The sequence below is a fragment of the Coffea arabica genome, chromosome 2e (genome assembly GCF_036785885.1).
Source record: "Coffea arabica cultivar ET-39 chromosome 2e, Coffea Arabica ET-39 HiFi, whole genome shotgun sequence".
Classification (NCBI taxonomy): domain Eukaryota; kingdom Viridiplantae; phylum Streptophyta; class Magnoliopsida; order Gentianales; family Rubiaceae; genus Coffea; species Coffea arabica.
The window spans coordinates 35,681,032-35,703,720 of record NC_092313.1 but is presented as its reverse complement, the minus strand read 5'-3'; the positions used below and the strand labels follow the sequence as shown (position 1 = coordinate 35,703,720).

At 38.2% G+C, this 22,689-nt stretch overlaps 1 protein-coding gene and 1 non-coding gene across 2 annotated transcripts; one reads left to right on the top strand and one right to left on the bottom strand.

Annotated features, from left to right (window-relative positions):
* Window positions 1-6,754: 6,754 nt before the first annotated feature.
* LOC113733602 (small nucleolar RNA R71) lies at window positions 6,755-6,861 on the bottom strand. Its single transcript, XR_003459105.1, has one exon. It is a non-coding gene; the product is annotated as a small nucleolar RNA R71 (small nucleolar RNA).
* Window positions 6,862-18,848: 11,987 nt separating this feature from the next.
* Window positions 18,849-21,642, top strand: LOC140036263 (callose synthase 2). Its single transcript, XM_072077606.1, has 4 exons — window positions 18,849-19,035; window positions 19,576-19,676; window positions 21,395-21,432; window positions 21,525-21,642. The coding sequence occupies exons 1-4, from the start codon at window positions 18,849-18,851 to the stop codon at window positions 21,640-21,642; spliced, it is 444 nt and encodes a 147-aa protein (XP_071933707.1).
* The last annotated feature ends 1,047 nt before the right edge of the window (window positions 21,643-22,689 follow it).

Here is a 22,689-nt window from a genome sequence, read left to right as displayed (position 1 = left end):
GTTACTACTCTTTGTTCTTGGTTATGTATGTCCTAGGCGTAGTTATCTCTACATTTCACAGAACTTGTTCCAACTTCCAACCATGACTCACTTGTCCAATTCTTTGCCTTGAAACTCATTTTCCTCATTGAAGTGCCTCTGGTGTCGTTGTCTTCTGCTTCCTTTTGCAGTGGCATTTCAATGTGTTTTTTGTATGATTACTAAATCGACTTTGTACTTGCTCTTGGAAGTGAATTATCATTCACATTAGTCGTGATTAATCATTTTTGGTAGATAAACATGTATTTAAGTATTTAAGAATAATTTCATGAACAAAAATTGTGAAATCTGGAGTTTCCACATACCACATTTTCGTGGTCCCTTTAACAACAATAGTGATATGCACAATTGCTATCTCATAGTATCCGCATATAGCCAAATTTGCTGAGCTTGCTTGTATCACAAGACATTCATTTTTCAGTTAAATACCTTTTTCAATAATGACTAGATTTGGGAGAAAATAGTAACCAAAAGCCTTAACTGTTTCGTGTCCAAATAAGATTTGACTTTAAAAAAAAAAAACTATATCAAGTTTTGATTGAGCAAAGGAGAAAATTCCTTCTAGCCCAATCAAAAATTCCTTCAATTGCAAAGAGTAAAAATTTTAGGGATAATTTCACATGCCTCCCTTGAGGTTTAGCCTAATTGCAAGGGCCTCCTCTCAGGTTCTGATAATTACACTTACCTCCCCTCATCGTGTAAACTGACAATAGTGTCCTTCAATCAAGTAGATCAAAATGATATCTTTGTTCTATCATAAAATAACCTGGTACCATGGTCTCTTTTATGGCAAACCACCACCATGAAGACCAACATCCTTTTCCCCTTTGCCATTTTTTCTTCTTCCCTCTCCCAAGGCCATGATTCTATCTGAAATCCTCAATCCTCTGTCCCTACATAGCAGCTTTCTAAAAAGGTCTTATCTGCCTTTTCTCAAGCCATCACCACCATCACTAACAACAATACCAAAACCATCTCCATATCCATCTCTAAATCTACCATGTAACTAAGCAATCAGTTCCCAAGTACAATTTTTCCTTTTTTCAACCCAACTAACCGTCCTCCCAACAGCCACTCAAGAGTTTCCACTATTCCATCTTAATTTCTTTTTCGCTGATAAAAGAAACAAATTTCAATTTGTGTTATCTATGGACAATTGCCCTTAGTTGTAAATCAATACTGCAATTTGGGTTTGGTTCCAGCAATTTATCTTTTGTCCCTTCGACTCCAAGTTGCTCATCTATTCGTCTACATTTTTGCTCTCATGAAGGTTGGGTTTGAACAGTTTGGGTATATTTGGTTTATTGTTTCAAAGGTATAGTATTTGTGCTTGTTTATTAGGGTTGATTTTATTTGAGGAAGCAAATCAGTGGAGAGGAGCTTTGATAGAGTTCATGTATTAGTTTTTTGGTAATTTAAGGTTGTTAAAGAGGGGAAGGCATAAAGCTGAAATTGAGGGATAGTTTTCTTAGGTTTTGTTTAGGTAAGGAAGAAATTGATGGTGAAAAAAGTATATATTAAATCACAAGGAGGGTAATTTAGGATAATCAAAGGGGAAAATTGCTGATGTTATATTATTGGTCTATTTTGTTACCTAAAAGTTAAAATGAGGGAGGTCAGTGTAATTATTAGGACCTAATGGGAGACCCCTACGATTATGCTGAATCTTAGTGGAGGTATGTGAAATTAACCTAAAGCTTTAATCTAAAACTAGTGTTTGAGCTTAAATAGAAAAAGGAGAAACTATAATTTGACCTTTTCTTTCTACCTTGTATATACGAAGAATGAAGGATGTGTTTTGCCATTTTTTCACCACGTGGTTTTTTATTGATGTAACAAGTGGTATATGTCTAATCTATATCAGAGCATTGATATCCTTCACTACTTTTGTTGGTCTTTGTTAATGGGCCCAATGAACCCAAAAGATTTCAGCGATAACGAATTTTATTCATCATATTATAATTGATTGGCCCTTAAAAACGGTGGCCATTACCCAAAAAAAAAAAAAAAAAAGAGTTTGACCTTTATTTAGTTCTTTGGGGCTCAATGGGTTAATCTTAAATTAATTAACTTATAATCTGGTTGGGTGGATGTGCTGGCTAAATCATGGCTCTTGGATTAGGCTTAATGGACTAATAAAAGATTTCAATCCTAAGATAGATTTCAATTAAATTCTAATTACAATTTCGCAATTGCTACCCACAATAATATTTCTTGCACTTTGCTATTCTTGCCATTGCACATCATTTTTGTTTTTCCTTTTGCATTTTGTTCATGCCAAATCAAACAAGTATGGCCTTTATGTTTAAGGGTGTTCATTGGTCAATTATTAGGAGTTCGGTAAAAAAAAAATTGGTAATTTGAAAATTGATTTTTTAAGACCAATATCCAATTACCGTCTAAACCTTAGTTTGATAAATTGGATCAAAGAATTGGTAATTTGCTAATATTCGAAATCTGAAATATCAATAGTGAGTCAAAATATTTTAATTTTCTCTAAAAAATTGTTGTAAACAAAATAATATTTTATATGTTTTTCCAGTAAAATTCGATCAACTCAAACAAACATGATATGCAAAAAAAAAAAGGTTCATCCTAACTAATAATCTCAATTCTTAAACAACATTGAGATAAATCAGAACTTCAAATTTAATTGTTAAGTTAAACTCCAATGTATCAACTTCCATTAAAAATTTACTTCCGAGTGTAGTTTTAATTAAGTTAACTAATTAGTATTTAGTGATAGAATTAAAATTAAAATTCTAAGTGGGCGTAGCACAGCTTGAAGTTTGCTAGCTTAAGTTACAGGGAGTCCTACTCCTAAGTAGGGTTGCAAACGAACCGAACCGCTCGCGAGCCATTCGCGAGTGGTTCGAGTCAAAGCTCGACTCAATTTCGATCAATATCGAACTCGAGTCGAGATCGAGCTGACCAAATCGAATTCGAGCTTGAACTCGAGCTCAAAATATTACGCTTGTTAGGCTCGCGAGCTCGAGTATATATATATTTTTTATTTTTTATTTTTTAATTTAATAGTAAAATTACATATATATATCCCTAATATTTTATTATTTATTAAGAAAAAATAATTATTTGTTGCCAAATCGAATTCGAGCTCGAACTCGACCTCAAAATATTAAGCTCATTAGGCTCACGAGCTCGAGTATATATATATATATATATATATTTTTTTTTTAATAGTAAAATTACATATATATATCCCTAATATTTTATTATTTATTAAGAAAAAATAATTATTTGTTGTTTTTATTAGAATAATTTCTAGAAACTCGAGCTAATTAACTGCTCACGAGTCCAAATTTTGAATTACATCACGAACTGACAATTCGAATTGCTCGCGAGTCAGAAATCGAGCTACAGCTTGCAAGCCTTATTGACTTGAGCTCGAGCTTGGCTTTTTCTTAGTCGAGTTCTTGGCTCATCGAGCTCGAGCTCGAATTCGAGCCTACTTGTTATTAAGTCGAGCTCGACTCGATAAGTCTAAAACTTGACTCGGTTCGACTCGTTTGTAACCCCTTCTAAGTCACACTCACACTTGGACTTCAATTGTTTGTTCGATTAAAGCCATGGTGTGACATTATTAAAAGAAATTTCCCTTATTTACTGTAGCTCGACAGTCCCATTCTTGGGTAGAATAAAGAAACGGGGACACTACTGAAGCTCCACTTTCCCTGTTTCCCAAATGAAATCTTTCTTGGTAAATTTGTAGTTGTTTTCACTATTCTCAAGTCATCTATGAGTCCCTTTAACTATTCTGTTCTTTTGGTAAGCTTTGATCACGAAACAGAGAAGAAAAGCATGTTGAATTCTGTTTCTTGATTAAAATTAGGATTTTCTCTGTTTTTTTTTTCAATTGATAAGTGTTGTGACTGAATTTCACGTTAGAAATGTTAGCTCATGTCAGTTGCAATTAGTTAGGCCACGTCAGAGTTAGTTGCCAGCTGGAAGTTGTTCCATGCAAATTGGTTGGGCCATGCATGCAAGTTGGTTGGGCCATGCAAGTCGGCTGGGATTCTGTTATATTGTTACCAGAATGGAAGGTTGGTTAAGGAGCTTAGTTACATATAGGAAAGGTCGGTGCACGATCTGTATAAAAGCAGGAGAGATAGGAGGGAAGTTTTTGTTGAATCATTTTCTGTATTTGCATCTTGTATCTTTCATCAGATTTCTTAATAACATCAGTTCTCTCTCTCGAGTTGGCTTCTCATTTCCCCAACTCCTGATTGAGAATCCCTTGCATTGAGATTTTTACTACCTTTCACATCAGTGGTATCAGAGTTGGTTGAGATGATAAGTGAATATTTTGTATATATTTTTGTACAGTTTTGCACGAGCTTTTGTTATATTGTTAAAGGATCATAGTCGTACTTAAGCTCTTTTTGGGGCAAATTGCTTCAAGTGTTGTTTAGTGATCGAAACTAGCAAAATGAGTAGATTAATGCATAAACATGTGATATTTTGTAGGTTATCGGGTCATGAAACACTTACATATTATAAAAAAGAGGCAAGATGCTAGTTGGAGGACAACGGACAAGTGAAACAAGGAGCGAAGATTGAGCGAAAGAGAGAAGAATTTGAAGATGGAAACAGGGGAGATGGATCCGAGCTCGGATCCATTCCCGTCCCATACGATCCGAGCCCTCGATTAAACTTCTGGAGAAGTGGATCCGAGGGCCAGGCAATCCGAGCTCGGATCGATCTGAAGAAGGCCTCGGATCCTGCATGAAGAATGGTGTAGAAAATGCTGAAGGCACGGATCCGAGCTCGGATCCTCTTTTTACCCCTCGGATCTAGGCCTCGGATCTTTCTCTCTCCTCTGCAACTTGCAGAACAACTTGTGTTCATTTCACACTTACTTTTTGACTCATGTTTCACACGAAATTTCGGCTGGAAGCTGGCAAACCTCTTGTACACTTGAAGAAGCAAGATGTGATGATTTCAAAGAGGGGCAAATTTGGAAGAAAAAGGAAAAAAATGACATTATTAGAGAGAAGTAGAACATAGTGGAAGTAATATATATCAGATTTTAACATTAGAACTAGGAAGTTAGTCTTGTCTTGTTCTCTCTAGCTAGTAACTTTTGTGGAGAACAATTGGAGATTTCATTGTACCCATTTTGTTGAAGAAATTGAAGATCATTGGGAGCTTCTTCATTAACCTTGGCCAAGCTTTCTCTAATCTATCTCTTACTTGTGATTCATGATGTGTTCATGCAATGAAACTATGTGTTTTCTTGTTATATCTTACATGAGTAGCTAACTTTCTAGATCTAGGGAGTAGATGAAACTTATGGCTACTTGATATGAAATGGATATGATTTACACTTGTTACATCTTGTATTAACTTGTCTACTTGTGCATGCTTAGCCCTTTATGTTGCTTGATCACCAATAACAAGCTCTTAGTTGTTATTATTCAATGAAAATTGGTAATAATGATGGAACAACATGAGTAGAGCTTAAGTAGTAAACTCATGAGAATAGAGGAAAACTTAAGTGGATTAAACTTGCATTTCATGAAGACAACAAAAGTAGAACTAGTTATTCACCATGAGAATAGGGAAAACTAGACTATTCTAGGCCATTTCATCATGAGAATGAGATTTGGTAATATTGGAAATGAATCCCTAGTTAAACAAGGGTTGTAGCAAGAGGTAAGTCTATTCATTTGTGTTGTTTATGACATAAGTGGAATCTACATCCCTAAACTCAAGTATTTAGTGAATTTTCTCCATTTGTTATCTTGCAATTGTCTAGTTAAGACTTGTAGGAAGCAGTAGTTATAGATTCTCTTGCATTAATTATTAGTTAGTCTAAATAAAAGAGTAAGTAAAGGAACTAGTACTTGTTTAAGTTGCTCTTCGTGGGATCGACCCGATACATGCCCTAAACTACTAATTTGACATGTATACTTGCAGTTAAACGGGTATAATTCGGAATTAAACTTGCACTTATATCAAAGTCCCGTCAAGTTTTTGGCGCCGTTGTCGGGGAACGACAATATTAGGGCCTAACAAGCTCTATTAATTTAGACCTTTATATTAGATTAGTTGGTATTAGTACAGTGAAAATTCTTGTTAATATTTTGAATTGGATTTTTATTTTATTTTTTTGTGATATAATTACTACATTGTCTCTATTCTTCAAATTTTGTAGTGTATGCACCGAGCTTTATGTGCAGTAGTACCTTTTGATCCTGAAATTAAAAGGACACTACGTAGACAAAGAAGGCGTACACCACAACAAGAAAAAGAAGTGATTAGGCAACCAATAGAGGGAATTGCAATAGAGCTACCGTTTGAAGAAGAGATGGCAGAAAACGAAACAAATAGGTGAGCTCTAAGGGATTTCGCTCTACCGGGAACTCAAGGATCCCAAACAAGTATAGCGCGGCCGACGGTAAACGCTAACAACTTTGAGATTAAACCATCACTTATCCAAATGGTTCAACAATCTCAATTTGGAGGTAATGCCGTAGAGGATCCTAATGCACACTTAGCCACATTCTTGGAAATATGTAATACAATTAAAATGAATGGAGTTAGTGATGATGCTATAAGGTTAAGGTTGTTTCCATTTTCATTGAGAGATAAAGCTAAAATTTGGCTACATTCTCATGCCCCTAACACCTTCACCACTTGGGATGATTTATCTAGGGCATTTTTGAATAAATATTTTCCACCAGGTAAAACGGCTAAGCTTAGAATGGATATCACTAGTTTTAGTCAATTGGATGGTGAATCGATGTATGAAGCTTGGGAACGGTTTAGAGAGTTGCTTCGGAGATGTTTACATCATGGACTTTCCGATTGGCTAATCGTACAAACTTTCTATAATGGTTTATCTTTCTCTGCTAAAACTACCATCGATGCAGTCGTAGGTGGAGCTTTAATGGGTAAATCACCCCAAGAAACTCAAGGTTTAATAGAAGAAATGGCCGCAAACAACTATCAATGGGCCAATGAGAGAGGTAATCCGAGACGCCACGCAGGTATGATTGAAATGGACACTCTTAACATGTTGAGTGCCCAAATGAACAATGTGGTGAAGTTACTCAATAGGCAAGCCGAAGTTGGTTCAAGTTCATCTAATACACATGTGGCTTGTTGTTCCATATGTGGAGGTGAACATGATACTAATGATTGTGTTGATTTTGAGCAGGTACAATTTGTTAACAACTACAATCAAAATGCTCAGAATAATCCCTACTCAAACACTTACAATCCGGGGTGGAGAAATCATCCAAACTTTGGATGAAAAGATCAAGGCAATCAACATAGGCCAACCAATCCGCCGGGATTCCAACCTAGGCAACCATAAACGGAAACTAAATTGGGTTGGGAGATCGCGGTGGAAAAGCTTGCCAAAGTTACTTCGGATAGGTTTGAGTGAGTAAAAGGAAGATTGGACCAACTTACTACAATGTATAGGAATGTTGAGGTCCAAATTGGCCAAATTGCTGGTTCTCTCAATAATAGAAATCAAGGAGAATTGCCTAGTAAGACGGAGGTGAATCCTAAGGAGCATGTCAAGGCCATTACTCTTCGTAGTGGTAAACAGTTAGAAGATCCTCCGGTTGTTGAAAGTGAGAAAAATGAGAGTGAAAAACAAGAAGAAAAGGGGAGGAACCAAGAGGCAAGTTTGGAGGAAGATAGTCGGGAGAAACCAAGAGAAGATCAACCATCATCTTCCACTACCATCCCAATACCTCCGGCGGTTCCATTTCCTCAAAGACTCAAGCCAAATAAGATTGATAAAGAATTTGAAAAGTTTGTTAGAATTTTCAAACAATTGCACATTAATATCCCTTTTGCCGATGCTATTTTGCAGATTCCTTCATGTGCCAAGTTTCTCAAAGAGATCATGACGCGAAAGAGGAAATTGGAGGATTGCGAAACAATAGCATTAACAGAGGAGTGCAGTGCCATCATACAAAACAAACTACCACCGAAATTGAAGGATCCGGGGAGTTTTTCTATACCTTGCACTATTGGTAACATCGACTTTTCTAAAGCGTTATGTGACCTTGGTGCTAGTGTATCATTAATTCCTTTAACGGTGGCAAGACAATTAGGTTTGCATGAGCTTAAATGCACTAATCTTACCTTGCAACTAGCGGATAGGTCTATTAGACATCCATTGGGAGTGTTGGAGAATGTATTGATTAAGGTTCAAAAATTTATCATTCCCGTGGATTTTGTGGTCTTAGATATGGAAGAAGATATATCTATGCCCATTATACTAGGTAGACCATTTCTAGCAACTGCAAGTACTATTATTGATGTCAAAAATGGCAAACTTAAATTTCAAGTAGGTGAAGAAGAGGTAGAGTTCAATTTGAATGAAATGGAAAAATACCCCTCTTTTACCGATCATGCTTGTTCTATTGGCACAATTGATAAACTAACCCAAGAGTTGAGCCGAGTCAATTATGACTTCGACCCTCTTGAGCTTTGTTTATTGAGTTTAGGCATGCAAGAGGGAGATTGTGAAGCACTTGAAGAAGTGGCCAAGTATTTGGATTTTCAAGTACCCTATAATAGGGGTAATGCCTATGAAAGTCTTGGCCAATGAAAAGGGCTACCACCACCTTCGGAGATTGAACCTCCAAAATTAGAGCTCAAGCCACTTCCATCTCATCTAAGGTACGAGTTTCTTGGAGAAAACAATACTTTACCGGTCATTGTTAGTGCTTACCTAGATGAGAGTTGAAAAGGGAGGTTTAAGTGTGTTTACTACTTTTTAACACCTCGGTTCTGCAATTTTTCACTTTTTCTCCCTCTTCTTCATCGAAACCCTAGCCCCTCTCCTCCAATCTCCCATTTCATCCATTAATCTTCCAATCATTCACCATTAAAACATCCCCAAGCCTCTTGTGGTCATAAGCCCTCACCAATTTCGCATCAAAAACATCAATTTGTGGGCCTTTGATTGTCAAAACGAGGAAGAGGGCCGAACTGAAATTCGTCCATTTGGGGTAGAATTTAGGCTTGTTTCTCCTTACATTTGGAATCCTTACCATCTTCTAGCATTACTCTACACACTTGAGGTGACAATTCTTCACTTTCTTTGATATTTTGCCATTTCCAATTTTCAATTTTCATAGTTATTTATGTATTTTGGGAAATGCACAGTTGTTGAAATTTCTTGTTGTATTTATGCTACATTGTGCTAAGAAATGTCATTAAGCCTATTTTGATGTTTGGTAATGAGACCTTTGTGGTTACTATGAAATTTTTTCTTATTTTCTCTCAATTAATGGGTTAATGCACATTGTAACTTTTTGCTTGTAATTTCTCGCTCTCGTTGGATACTTTGGACTTGTTTAAGAGAGTAGAAATTATTTTTATGCCAATTAGAGGATAACATATGACCTTTTGCACAAATTGGTATGAAAGTCTTGGAATGAATTGCTAAGAATGAGTATTGTTGGAATTGGTGAATTATTGAAATTGAGGATGCTATTGTTGGAATTTCAACTCTCAAGTGATGGGGGCAGTGATTGGATTCTTATTCCTGCCATGTGATGAGATTTAGAAAATATAAATGCATTATAATGGTAGGAATTGTGCTTGAGAAAGTGCTATGTGGAATATTCTCTTGAATTTGATATTTCTTGGCAAGGAGTTTAGCCCTTTTTCAAGGGGAAACTCTGCCGAAATTTTTTCCAATGAGTTTCCACAATTTTAGCAACGCTAATTTGTTTCATTCACATTCTCGAAGTGCCAGAGGTGTTGTTAGTTTAACATATGCACTAATTTTGACATTAATATAGGCACGATGGTTCGAACAAGAAGAGCCATTATCCGAAGCCTACTCCTTCACCAAGTCCTGAAGCAACCCCTTCAGTGGGGGAAGAATCTTCTTCCCTTGAGCAACCACCACGGTCATGACGCAAACAGGCATCTACAAGTCGCGAGGAAGCCCCTCCAGAGTGTGATATCACTCGATTCACATCACTCGAGAATCAAGAGTGGTATGACGCTGGGTTACTTAAGGAGATTATCATCGAGAAACACTTGGCGCCTGAGGTGGATGCTCACTACAAGGTGTCGGCGGCATTTGCTCGACTTGGATGGGAGAACATTCTTCAGTTGCCTCGCTATTACTATCCAAACTTGGTGAGGGAGTTTTATGCCAATGTGGAGGATAAGCCTGGACATAGGGCTAATAAGATTGTTTCTTGGGTCCGTGGGAAGCGCGTCATCATAAAAAAGGAAGCAATCGGCAAGTTTATAAGGGTCAAAAATGACGGAGAGGACATGAAATTGACTAAGGAATTTAAGGCGTGTGACCCATGGCTAGTCGAGGAAGCTGTGACTCGCCTTAAGGGGCAATATAGAGATCGAGGACGTTCCGGGAAGAAGATAGTGTATGCCGACTCTTTTGAAGCTCGATACCACTTAATTTTTTATCTATTTGCTCACAACGTGGTTCCTAAGAAAAGTGGTAAAAGAGAGCTACGGAATAGTGACCTCTATTTCCTCGACAAGATGATACATGGCGTGGGCGCACAACTGACTGGCATTCCATTGCCGAGTGTCATTATAAGCTATATGCGTACCACAGCTACGATGCGACCCGGCGATTCTTGCTTCGGATTTCCTCGACTCCTGTCCTTGTTGTTTGAGAAGCTCCAACTCAATGTGAGTACTGACAAGGCACTGACCACCAAGTCCATTGATGAAGTGACGATCACATTGCTGAGGTCATTGGCCATCCCTACCGACTTCGGTGCTTCTTTACTTCAAGAACGCACTACTGGGGAAGCTTCTACGTCCACTCACCCTCCGCCTCATCCTCAACCCCGACCGGAAGCTCAAGAGACGGAAGCGCAGCCGACTCAACCGCCTCCAATTCAACCTACACCACCTCCCTCTAGGTATCGGTAGCAAGAGGTCCTCAATGCCATGTGTTGTATGGAGACACGAGTTATGGAGCGGATTGACCAACAAGAACGAGTTATTTTGGAGAGGATGGAAAGGCATGATCGGTGACTTCGTGCTTTGGAGGACCATTTCCAAATTCGTTGTTCTCCTACGCCGACTCCGGCTCCCATATCTGGCGAAGGTCAAGCTGCATCTATTCCTGAGCCACAAGGCGACGTTGAGCAAGAAGCTCGTGCAGAAGTCGGAGGAGAAGAAGCTTCAGAACTTGGCGGCCCCTCAGCTTAATTCGCTTTATTTAGTTTTCACATTTCTTTTGTTTTAGATTACCTTTTGTTGACTTTTAGTTTAGTGTTTTATTTAGTTAACCCTTTTGAACTGTCTCACTCCCCTTTTGTTATGTACTTCCCCCTTCCTGCAGTCTAAGTAGATTTTGGGATGTTCGTGATGTTCGAGATATTCGTATCGTCTGCTGGATCTCTCTTTCCATTGATTAGGGGAGTATTGTTGCTTTACCCTCCTTTCACATTGAGGACAATGTGATTATTAAGTGTGGGAGGGGGGTTTGTGCTTGAGTAACTCTTTATTTTTGTTGAGAAATGTTGAAAATGAATGCTGGAAATATAGATTATGACTAGATTTTTGTTGAATTGTGGGTTGTTGGCAGGGAGTTTCGTCTATTTATAGGGGAAACTCTATCAAAATTTTTCCAAAATCTTTTTCAAATTTGCACTATGGCCCAAGCAATGGCTATGATTGTCAAATTTCCCTAATGTTTGAACAAATTCAAATATGCTTTTGAAGAATTCATTTCTTTCTTGACTTGCGATTAAGTATTATGTGATTCTGATAAGTGCACTTTAGGAAGTATATTTAATAAAGTGGGGACAATTATGCTTCTATTGCTATCTTTAATGAATTCTCTCCCTTCACTTTGATTTACAAATAGGTGATTGATATAGTTTAATTGGTAATGTTTTTCCATTTCCATGATAAAAGAGGGTTATATATATGTTAAAAAAAAAGGCAAAAAGAAAAAGAAAAGAAAGAGCAATAAAGTTGCACCGATTACTTAAGTATTGAGTAATCGGGAATTTTCATCTAAAAATGTTGATTTTCGCGTAAAAAGGTACTTGGGGTAAAAAGGTGTTGTGACCGGGATATGTAAGTGCGGAGTAACCGGGGATTTTCACCTAAAAGTGTCGACCTTCGCGTAAAAAGGCATTTGCAATGTTCAAGTGTTGGTGTTTAGCATATATTTATGATACCCTCATGTAGTAAAGTTTTGAAAAAAAATGGATATAAAGGAAAGTATTACCTTGTGACTATGTGGGTCGGTTATTTGTGAAGATAAGTTCGGGAGAGAGAATGAGTTGAAGGAGGTTAAATTTATGTATAATTGTTTCCCCTTTATTGAGTATTATGAGTATTGAGTGCATTTTGAAGAATTGCATCATGATTAATAGCCAAGTTGTGAGAAGTGAATTTGAGAAAGCATCTTTTCTATTTGGCACTTGAATTGTTGTTGGAGTGGTTTCTTGCATTGCTTGAGGACAAGCAATGAGAGTTTGATAAGTGAATATTTTGTATATATTTTTGTACAGTTTTGCACGAGCTTTTGTTATATTGTTAAAGGATCATAGTCGTACTTAAGCTTTTTTTGGTGCAAATTGCTTCAAGTGTTGTTTAGTGACCGGAACTTGCAAAATGAGTAGATTAATGCATAAACATGTGATATTTTGTAGGTTATCGGGTCATGAAACACTTACATATTATAAAGAAGAGGCAAGATGCTAGTTGGAGGACAATGGACAAGTGAATCAAGGAGCGAAGATTGAGCGAAAGAGAGAAAAATTTGAAGATGGAAACAGGGGAGATGGATCCGAGCTCGGATCGATCTAAAGAAGGCCTCGGATCCTGCATGAATAACGGTGAAGAAAATGCTGAGGCACGGATCCGAGCTCGAATCCTCTTTTTACCCCTCGGATCTTTCTCTCTCCTCTGCAACTTGCAGAACAACTTGTATTCATTTCACACTTACTTTTTGACTCATGTTTCACACGAAATTTCGGCTAGAAGCTGGCAAACCTCTTGTACACTTGAAGAAGCAAGATGTGATGATTTCAAAGAGGGGCAAATTTGGAAGAAAAAGGAAAAAAATGGCATTATTAGAGAGAAGTAGAACATAGTAGAAGTAATATATATCAGATTTTAACATTAGAACTAGGAAGTTAGTCTTGTCTTGTTCTCTCTAGCTAGTAACTTTTGTGGAGAACAATTGGAGACTTCATTGTACCCATTTTGTTGAAGAAATTGAAGATCATTGGGAGCTTCTTCATTAACCTTGGCTAAGCTTTCTCTAATCTATCTCTTACTTGTGATTCATGATGTGTTCATGCAATGAAGCTATGTGTTTTCTTGTTATATCTTACATGAGTAGCTAAATTTCTAGATCTAGAGAGTAGATGAAGCTTATGGCTACTTGATATGAAATGGATATGATTTACACTTGTTACATCTTGTATTAACTTGTCTACTTGTGCATGCTTAGCCCTTGTTGTTGCTTGATCACCAATAACAAGCTCTTAGTTGTTATTATTCAATGAAAATTGGTAATAATGATAGAACAACATGAGTAGAGCTTAAGTAGGAGACTCATGAGAATAGAGAAACACTTAAGTGGATTAAACTTGCATTTCATGAAGACAACAAAAGTAGAACTAGTTATTCACCATGAGAATAGGGAAAACTAGACTATTCTAGGCCATTTCGTCATGAGAATGAGATTTGGTAATATTGGAAATGAATCCCTAGTTAAACAAGGGTTGTAGCAAGAGGTAAGTCTATTCATTTGTGTTGTTTATGACATAAGTGGAATCTACATCCCTAAACTCAAGTATTTAGTGAATTTTCTCCATTTGTTATCTTGCAATTGTCTAGTTAAGACTTGTAGGAAGTAGTAGTTATAGATTCTCTTGCATTAATTATTAGTTAGTCTAAATAATAGAGTAAGTAAAGGACCTAGTACTTGTTTAAGTTGCTCCTCGTGGGATCGACCCGATACATGCCCTAAACTACTAATTTGACCTATATACTTGCAATCAAACGGGTATAATTCGGAATTAAACTTGCACTTATATCAAAGTCCCATCATGAGACCAGCTCAAGCAACAATGGCGGAAGGTACTAGATCTCAGGGTAACAGGAGGTTAGAGGAGAGCGTGAAGGCCATGATGAAGGAGCAGAAGGAATAGTTCGAACAGGAGATGGCAGCTCTCAGAAATTTGGTACTGGAATTGCATTCTCAGAGGGGGCAATCTGCAAGGAGCTCTCCCTCTGACAATGAAGTTTCCCAGGGAAGGAGTTATCAAGCTCCTGTGCGCTTCTCTCGCTTGGAGTTTCCCAAATTCCATGGAGAAGATTTCCAGGGATGGTTGTTCAAGATTGAACAATTTTTTGAGGTGGATGAGACACCTAATCATGTGAAGGTGAACATGGTTGCTATGAACTTGGAAGGGAAGGCTCTCCAATGGCACCAGATGTTTATGAGATCTCGCATCACCAGAGAATTGCCTGCTTGGGAGGAATACATCAAGAAGATGACGTCAACATTTGGAGGTTGCTTGTATGACGATCCGATGGGAGAATTGAAGGCTTTGAAATAGGAAGGATCAGTGCTTGAGTACCAGGAGCAGTTTGAGGAGCTACTGAACAGGGTGGATCTTCCTGAAGATTATGCCACAAGCTATTTTCTCAGTGGCCTGAAGACAGAAATACAGTTGGCTGTAAGGATGTTCATGCCTAAAACATTGCAGCATGCCAGAACACTAGCCAAACCGGAGGAGGCCAAGATGTTAACTCAACAGAGGAAGGGAGTGATCAAAACAGGTTTCCATTCTAACATGGAAGATAGGTGGAGAGGAGAAAAGAATTATGAAGCTTCGTGGAAGAAGGAAAACAATTTTGTACGAAATTGGAGAAGAGATGGTTAGGCACTACTAAGGTGGAAAAACTGCAGAAGGATACACCAGGAAACCATTCAAGAGGCTGTCACCCACTGAAATGAATGAAAAAAGAGCAAAAGGCCTCTGTTTTTGGTGTGATGAAAAATTTGGAGTTGGCCATAGATGCAAGAGCAAGCAACTATTTCGATTGGAAGTGTGTGCAGAAGATGAGGATGAGGAATTGGAGGTAGAATCTAAGGAGGAGGAAGAAGTTTCACAAGGTAATTTGCCTCACATTTCTTTAAATGCCATGACCTTAACTGCTGTTCCTAAATTCAAAACAATGAGGGTGACTGGTCATGTGGGAAAAACCTCAGTCAATATCTTCATAGACTGTGGGAGCTCTCACAACCTTATCCACCCAGATTTAGTCAATAAATTGGGGTTGAGAGTGCAGGGAGTACCACCTCTAGTGGTAGAAGTGGCAGATGGCAACAAGATCATCACCAATACATTATGTGCTGGTTTTACTTGGAAGATGCAGAATCAAACTTTCGAGGCTAATGCCATGGTGTTACCTGTGGGATGCTGTGAGTTGGTACTGGGGGATCAATGGCTGTCAACTCTGTGGGGAATTGAAGATGGAATTTCAAAGGGGAAAAAGGAGAGTGGTGTTAAGGGGCAAGGGTCAACAGGCTATTCAGTTGGTGAAGAGAAGGACCATGCAGAGGATTATACACAAGCCATAGCAGATTGCTTCTGCTTAGCTATGTTTCCTTGTACCTGTGCAGTCAACGACAAATGAACCATTAGCCAGCCTTTGTCAGGTGGCAAGTCCTACCCCCGACTCTAAAACAAGTGAGTAAAATGAAGTGTTAATGGAGTTTGAGGATGTTTTTAAGGAATCTTCTGAACTACCCCCACATAGAGACCATGACCACCAAATTGTGCTCAAGGAAGGTACAGCACCTGTGAATGTAACGCCTTACAGATATCCCGTCTTCCAAAAAAATGAGATTGAGAAGTTGATTCAGGAAATGTTGCAATCTGGAGTTATTAGACACAGTACCAATCCCTTTTCTTCCCCAGTTGTGTTAGTCAAGAAGAAAGATGGCACATGGAGAATGTGCATTGACTATAGGGAGCTGAACTTAGCAGCTCTGAAGGACAAGTTCCTCATACCAATAGTAGAAGAATTGATTGATGAGTTGTTTGGATCACATTTTTCACTAAACTGGACCTTAGATCAGGCTACCATCAAATCAGGATGTGTCCTGCTGATATTGCCCAGACTGCATTCAGAACTCATGAAGGGCATTATGAGTTTGTAGTAATGCCATTTGGCTTGACCAATGCACCTTCCACCTTCCAAAGCCTAATGAACACTGTGTTTAGGCCTTACTTGAGGAAGTTCATACTGGTTTTCTTTGATGACATTCTTGTCTTTAGTCCCATCTGGTCTGACCACATTAGACACTTGCGAATCACCTTAGAGATTCTGAGACAGCACAGTTTGAAAGTGAAGCAGAGCAGGTGCTCTTTTGCTCAAAAATAGGTGGCCTACTTGGGGCATGTGATCTCAAGAGAAGGAGTGCAGGCAGACCCTCAAAAGGTGCAAGCTATTCAACAATGGTCTGTACCTTCAAACCTCAAGGAGTTAAGGGGATTTCTGAGATTAGCAGGGTACTACATGAGGTTTATAAAGGACTTTGGGAAGCTGGCCAAACCTTTGATAGAATTACTCAAGAAGAACAACTTCAATTGGACAGATAAAGCCACAGAAGCATATTCAAGGCTGAAGTTGGTCATGAGCTCACCTCCTATGTTGGCATTGCCTGACTTTTCACAGACCTTTGAAGTGGAGACAAATGCCTCAGGTGATGGCATTGGGGCAACCCTGTGCCAGAAGGGGCGACCTCTAGCTTATTTTAGTCAGGGTCTGGCTACCAAGCACAAAGGCCTCTCTGTGTATGAAAAGGAGATGCTAGCCATTGTGAGTGCAGTGCAGAAATGGAGACCTTATCTGTTAGGCAGACATTTTGTCATTAAAATTGAGTATCTGAGTCTTAACTATCTGATTGAACAGAGAGTGTCTATACCTATGCAGCAAAAATGGGTAGCTAAGCTCATGGGGTATGATTATGAGCTTCAGTACAGGAAGGGGGTAGACAATATGGTGGCTGATACATTGTCTCGCCAGCCTACCCCCAATGTAGCAGTACTAGCTCCAATTTTAGTCATCAAGTCAACATTGATTACTGAGATCCATAACAGCTGGGTTCAAGACCCTCAGTTGTAGCTTCTCATACAGCAACTGCAAGATCCTACAAGCAGTCATCAGATTGTTTATGGACAGCAACCCCCCTTGCTTGTTCCTTACATTCCCAGTAGCTCTACTGTTGATAGTGTGGATAGGAGCTTGGCTGCAAGGGAAGCTGCTCTTCACCTATTGAAGCAAAACCTGCAAAAGGCTCAGCATCGAATGAAGCAACATGTTGATCAGCACAGGTCTGAACGGACTTTTGAGCAAGGGGATTGGGTGTATGTTAAGCTCCAACCATACAGACAACACTCATTGAGGGGTCATTCTTGCCAAAAATCATCTCCACGGTATTTTGGGCCATTTCGGATTATGGACAGGGTTGGTTCTGTGGCCTATAAACTACATCTTCCTCCAGATGTTAACCTACATCATACCTTCCATGTCTCCCTTTAAAGAAGCATGTGGGTGATCAACCTGTGTAGCCACACATTCCTACTCGTGTCACGGATCAGGGTCATTTGCTTATGGAACCAGTTGCCATCCTGGATAGGAGACTGGTGCATAGGGGACGAACTGCTGCTATTCAAGTGCACCAGTGGAGCAATAGTTTCCCTGAGGACGCAACCTGGGAGTATTGGTTTGATCTCCAATAGCAGTATCCTCATTTCAGTTCTTGAGGACAAGAACTGTTTGAGGGAGGGAGTATTGTTGTGACTGAATTTCACGTTGGAAATGTTAGCTCATGTCAGTTGCAATTAGTTAGGCCACGTCAAAGTTAGTTGCCAGCTGGAAGTTGTTCCATGCAAATTGGTTGTGCCATGCATGCAAGTTGGTTGGGCCATGCAAGCCAGCTGGGATTCTGTTATATTGTTACCAGAATGGAAGGTCGGTTAAGGAGCTTAGTTACAGATATGGAAGGTTGGTGCGCGATCTGTATAAAAGCAGGAGAGATAGGAGGGAAGTTTTTGTTGAATCATTTTCTGTATTTGCATCTTGTATCTTTCATCAGATTTCTTAATAACATCAGTTCTCTCTCTCGAGTTGGCTTCTCATTTCCCCAACTCCTGATAGAGAATCCCTTGCATTGAGATTTTTACTACCTTTCGCATCAATAAGCAGCCTGATGTTAGTTTGAGTCATTGTTGGCTAAATTCGAGTTTAGTTACTTTTATGTTGGAAAGGAAGTTGAGGTTTTGGAAAGGGGAATACGAGTTTCGATTGTTTCAGGGATGCGAGAAAGGAAGTTTCGATACCGTATTTCCTCTGTTTTCTGAGGGGATACCAAAAATGGGTTTTCAGGGTCATTCATGATTAAATTCTATTTTTTTTATACGTTTTGCTGTTATTTTGATGTAATCAGAATAGAAAATGTAAGGGAATAAAGAAGCAAGATGCAGCTATGGAGGGACTAATCCAATTTTGCCATGTCTTTAATGTTTCTTGAAAGAAACTAAGTAGTGGGGTTCTTTTAGTTAGAAAGAGATGAGTGGAAATTTCTTTCTTTCTGTTTTTTCCCTCTGCGACAATTCTTTTTCTCAGGTCACTAAAGTTGAAGAGCTGAAGTTCTTGTCTTTTAGTGTTCAAATTTTTATTGAACAATTAAGGTGTGACATTTTGTTCATTTCAATTTTGGGTTTTGACAGGTGAATTGTAGGGTAATTTGATTTTTGTTATTGAGATTGTAAGTTAAAAGAAGGATGGCTTACCAAAGGAGGGGATCAGACCTCCAACCACAGAGGCATATTCTGCGGTCACAGGCTGCTGGTAATCTAGGGGAGTCTATGATGGACAGTGAGGTGGTGCCATGTTCACTGGTAGAGATTGCACCAATTCTCCGTGTTGCCAGTGAGGTGGAGCCAATTAATCCCAGGGTTGCTTATCTCTGTGAGTCCATGACCATTTCAGTATCCTTGTGTTGGTTGTTATTACACAAATATGTGTGTATGACATCTAAGCAATCCGTCATCTAAAAACCATTGGTGGATATCAACTAATTGGCTGTACGAGCTGACTGCATGTCTAGATGAATTTTAATACTTAAGGTATTAAGGCTGTTCAGCTGATAATGTTGTACCAACGTGGCATTAGACGAAAATATGAGTTTAAATGGTATTAATTTACTGACTGTTATGCTACGCTTCTTAATCTCAAACTAGAGTTTCAGTCTTCTCAAGTCATATAGGCATCAAATTCTAGTTAAATGTTGTGGTACTAATGCTATTGCCCTCCTTTTTTGTGACTATAGGAAGGATGTTAAGTTGTATCGACATGCAAATGTTAATATGGTTTCCTGAAATTCACTTGTTACAAATTTTGTCTTTTAGTAGTTGACTAGTACTCAAGATTTTGAGGCATTTAGAAGGGAATGTATGAAATGTATTTACGCCATATTACATACTCTAATGGCCTTGCTGGCGTACTCAGGTCGGTTCTATGCCTTTGAAAAAGCTCACCGTTTGGATCCAACATCAAGTGGACGAGGAGTCCATCAGTTCAAAACAACCCTGATTCAACGTTTGGAAAGGGTAATGTCAAATTTTCATGAGTTAGGCGGTTGTTTTTCTAGATTCTAATATGATTAGTTTTAACTAATGAGAGAAAGTGAATGGGAGGAGGGCTGTGTTGGGTGGGAGACATTGTAAGGAGGAGGTGTTGGGTTCAAGACCTCCCACTTACAAAAAAAAAAAATAATAATAAATAAATAAATAAGGGAAATTTGCCAAATTGATCCCTAACATTTTCACAAAAAATTTTTTAGTCCCTAACATTTAAAATCAGCCTGAATAGTTCCTAACATAAAAATTATGAGTCAGTTTGGTTCTAATACTCGTATTTGCTCATTTCTCCGACTAAAAACAGCACACCTCTCTCACGTGGGCATAATTTCAAGGGCAAAATCGGAAAACATTCGTTAATCCATGGTTTTACAGGCAAAACCCCCTTTGGATTCCTATTACTTTTCTCCCTTTCCCTCGACACCATTTTGCAAACTAGCCAGAAACCATCAACAAATTTCACCTTCTCAGTCAAAGCAGCTTTTGCACTTTCCTTGATTTCCCTATCCCCATATCAAACCCCCAAGCCCTTCTTCAATTTCACCATACCTCTCAAAATAATTCAACAAAGTCTCAGAACTCATCTCAGTTGGTTGGCACATTCTCCACCAATTTTATTGCTGACAAACCCATCAATTTTATTGCTGGGGTTTTCTAGGGCAAGCAAGAAAGACTCAACATTCTTGAAAGTAACAAAACCATAGACTTTTGATAAAAATCTTGCGGTAGGATGGGATGTCATCAACGATGGAAAGAACGGTATGGAGAATGCTAGGATGGACAATCGCAGCTTCTGAAGGATTCAACAATTTGGGATTTCGTGAAGGATTGCAAAATGCAAAATTTCACCTTCTTCAAACTTCAAGTTTTCTGGTTCTCTTGAGGTCATCAGGCTTTGGGTTAGTGGTGATGGTGGAATGCATCTGATGGAGTAGGTGCAGGGAAGAAAATGACTCAAGATTGACTCTAGGAGGAGTGGGTGGAGTTATGGAAGAGTAGCCATTGAGAACTTGACCTTTGAACAGAATATTCTCTTTCTTTCATAGTCTAAAACCATGGATTAACGAATGTCTTCCGATTTTGCCCTTAAAATTATAGCCATGTGAGAGAGGTGTGCTATTTTTAGTCAAAAAATGAGCAAATACGAGCATTAGGACCAAACTAGCTCATAATTTATATGTTAGAGACTATTCTGACTGATTTTAAATATTAGGGATTAAAAAAGTTTTTTGTGAAAATGTTAGGGATCAATTTGGCAAATTTTCCAATAAAAAATAAAAAATAAAAAAAGAAAGAGAAGGTGAATAGTTCAGGTTGTCATTTAACGTTTGTGGCTATATGTGATGCTTTGGTATAAACTAAAAAGAATGATCAGAAGTTTAGTCTGAATTCAATGAATAAATTGTGTCTAGTTACTCAGTGTAACTTTAGAATATTCTCGTGCTTGTATCAGCAAGAGGACTTTGTTATCAGACTAATCCACCATATTTGGATTACTCGAACATATTTTTGCTACTCGTCTTCACCCAAAGATGAATGAGCCATTTCTATTCCTACATTTTCCAATTAAGTTTGCCTGCGAAAATTCGTATAATTTGGATATTTTGATAGGAAAATGATACAACATTAGCTGGAAGGACAAAGAGTGATGCTCGAGAAATGCAGAGTTTCTATCAGCACTACTACAGGTTCAGGCATTGCAGAATGCTGCTGATAAAGCTGATTGGTAGGTTATCTGTTGTTGTGGGCATTAATTTCTTAACAGCTAAGTGCAGATTCCTTGCTTAATGATTCTTTATGATCTCCTTTTCTGTCCAGTGCCCAACTCACAAAAGCATACCAAACTGCTGCTGTACTTTTTGAGGTCTTGAGGGCCGTTAATTTGACAGAATCAGTTGAAGTGGCTGATAAGCGACTCTACTTTCTTTCCTTGTAGGTCATAGATAATCTTGATTGTACAGGAAAGTATACTGGCAATTTGTAGAGGAAGTCTTTTCTATGCATCTGCTTGAGAAGGTTTCATCCTGTTAGTTGCTTCAGTTCTCCTTGTACATTTCTTTTGCAAAAGAAAAAGAAAGAGAGAGGCAATTAAAATAGTTACTCAATCTGTTAATGACAAGTTCCTTTGCTCACGCCTAAAGCAAGTGCCTCAATTCATACCCAAAACAGAGTTCCTTTAGTCATAACAATTTGGTTGCCGATTTCTAATTCAATCAATCTGAATTTTAACATGTAACAATTTTGAAGTTTGAAAAGCTCAATATGACCACATGAATTTTTCATATTCCATCCATGCATTGAATTTTTGGCCCAATCCTTGATCAATTTGGTCTTGAACATGAATCTCGACCATCCAACTGCAAAATAATGCTAATTAAGATAGTAACGAAGCAAAAAATAATTTTGAGTGGAGGTACAAATTAACCATAATTTTTTAAAATCGTTGTAAAACCCACGCCCCTTCTCAATTTATACTTTACTCAGTTAATTAAATGGTAAATTGCCATGCCATGGGTAAAAATTAAAAATAATTGTAAGATAGGTTAAAGGGTTAAGTGGGGGATAGGAAGGAGAGAAGATAGGATAAGAGTTCACAACAAATTAAAACTCTTATCTAAATCATCAAATAGTGGGTGGTTATTAGGGTTTAGAACTTTTATCAAAATAACAAAGGGAAAATAACACAGTTCCTACTTCTCATTTGTCTGCCTCCTCTTAAAGCAAGAAGTAACTAAGAATAGAAGAGAGGGAGAAGACGTCGCCATCGGACAAGCAGACAATTAAGTTCCTAGATCTATAAGTTCCGAATGCACGTTAAAATTCTTTTCTCTTAAGTCGTATTAATTCCATGAACTATTTTTAGAGATTTTATGTATATGCACATTACGATATATTTATGCCTGTACAGGAAATTTAGGAAGATTTATATTTGGATTGATAGGAATAGGGTGTTAAATCTTAGCTATATGGTAGAATAAAGTTT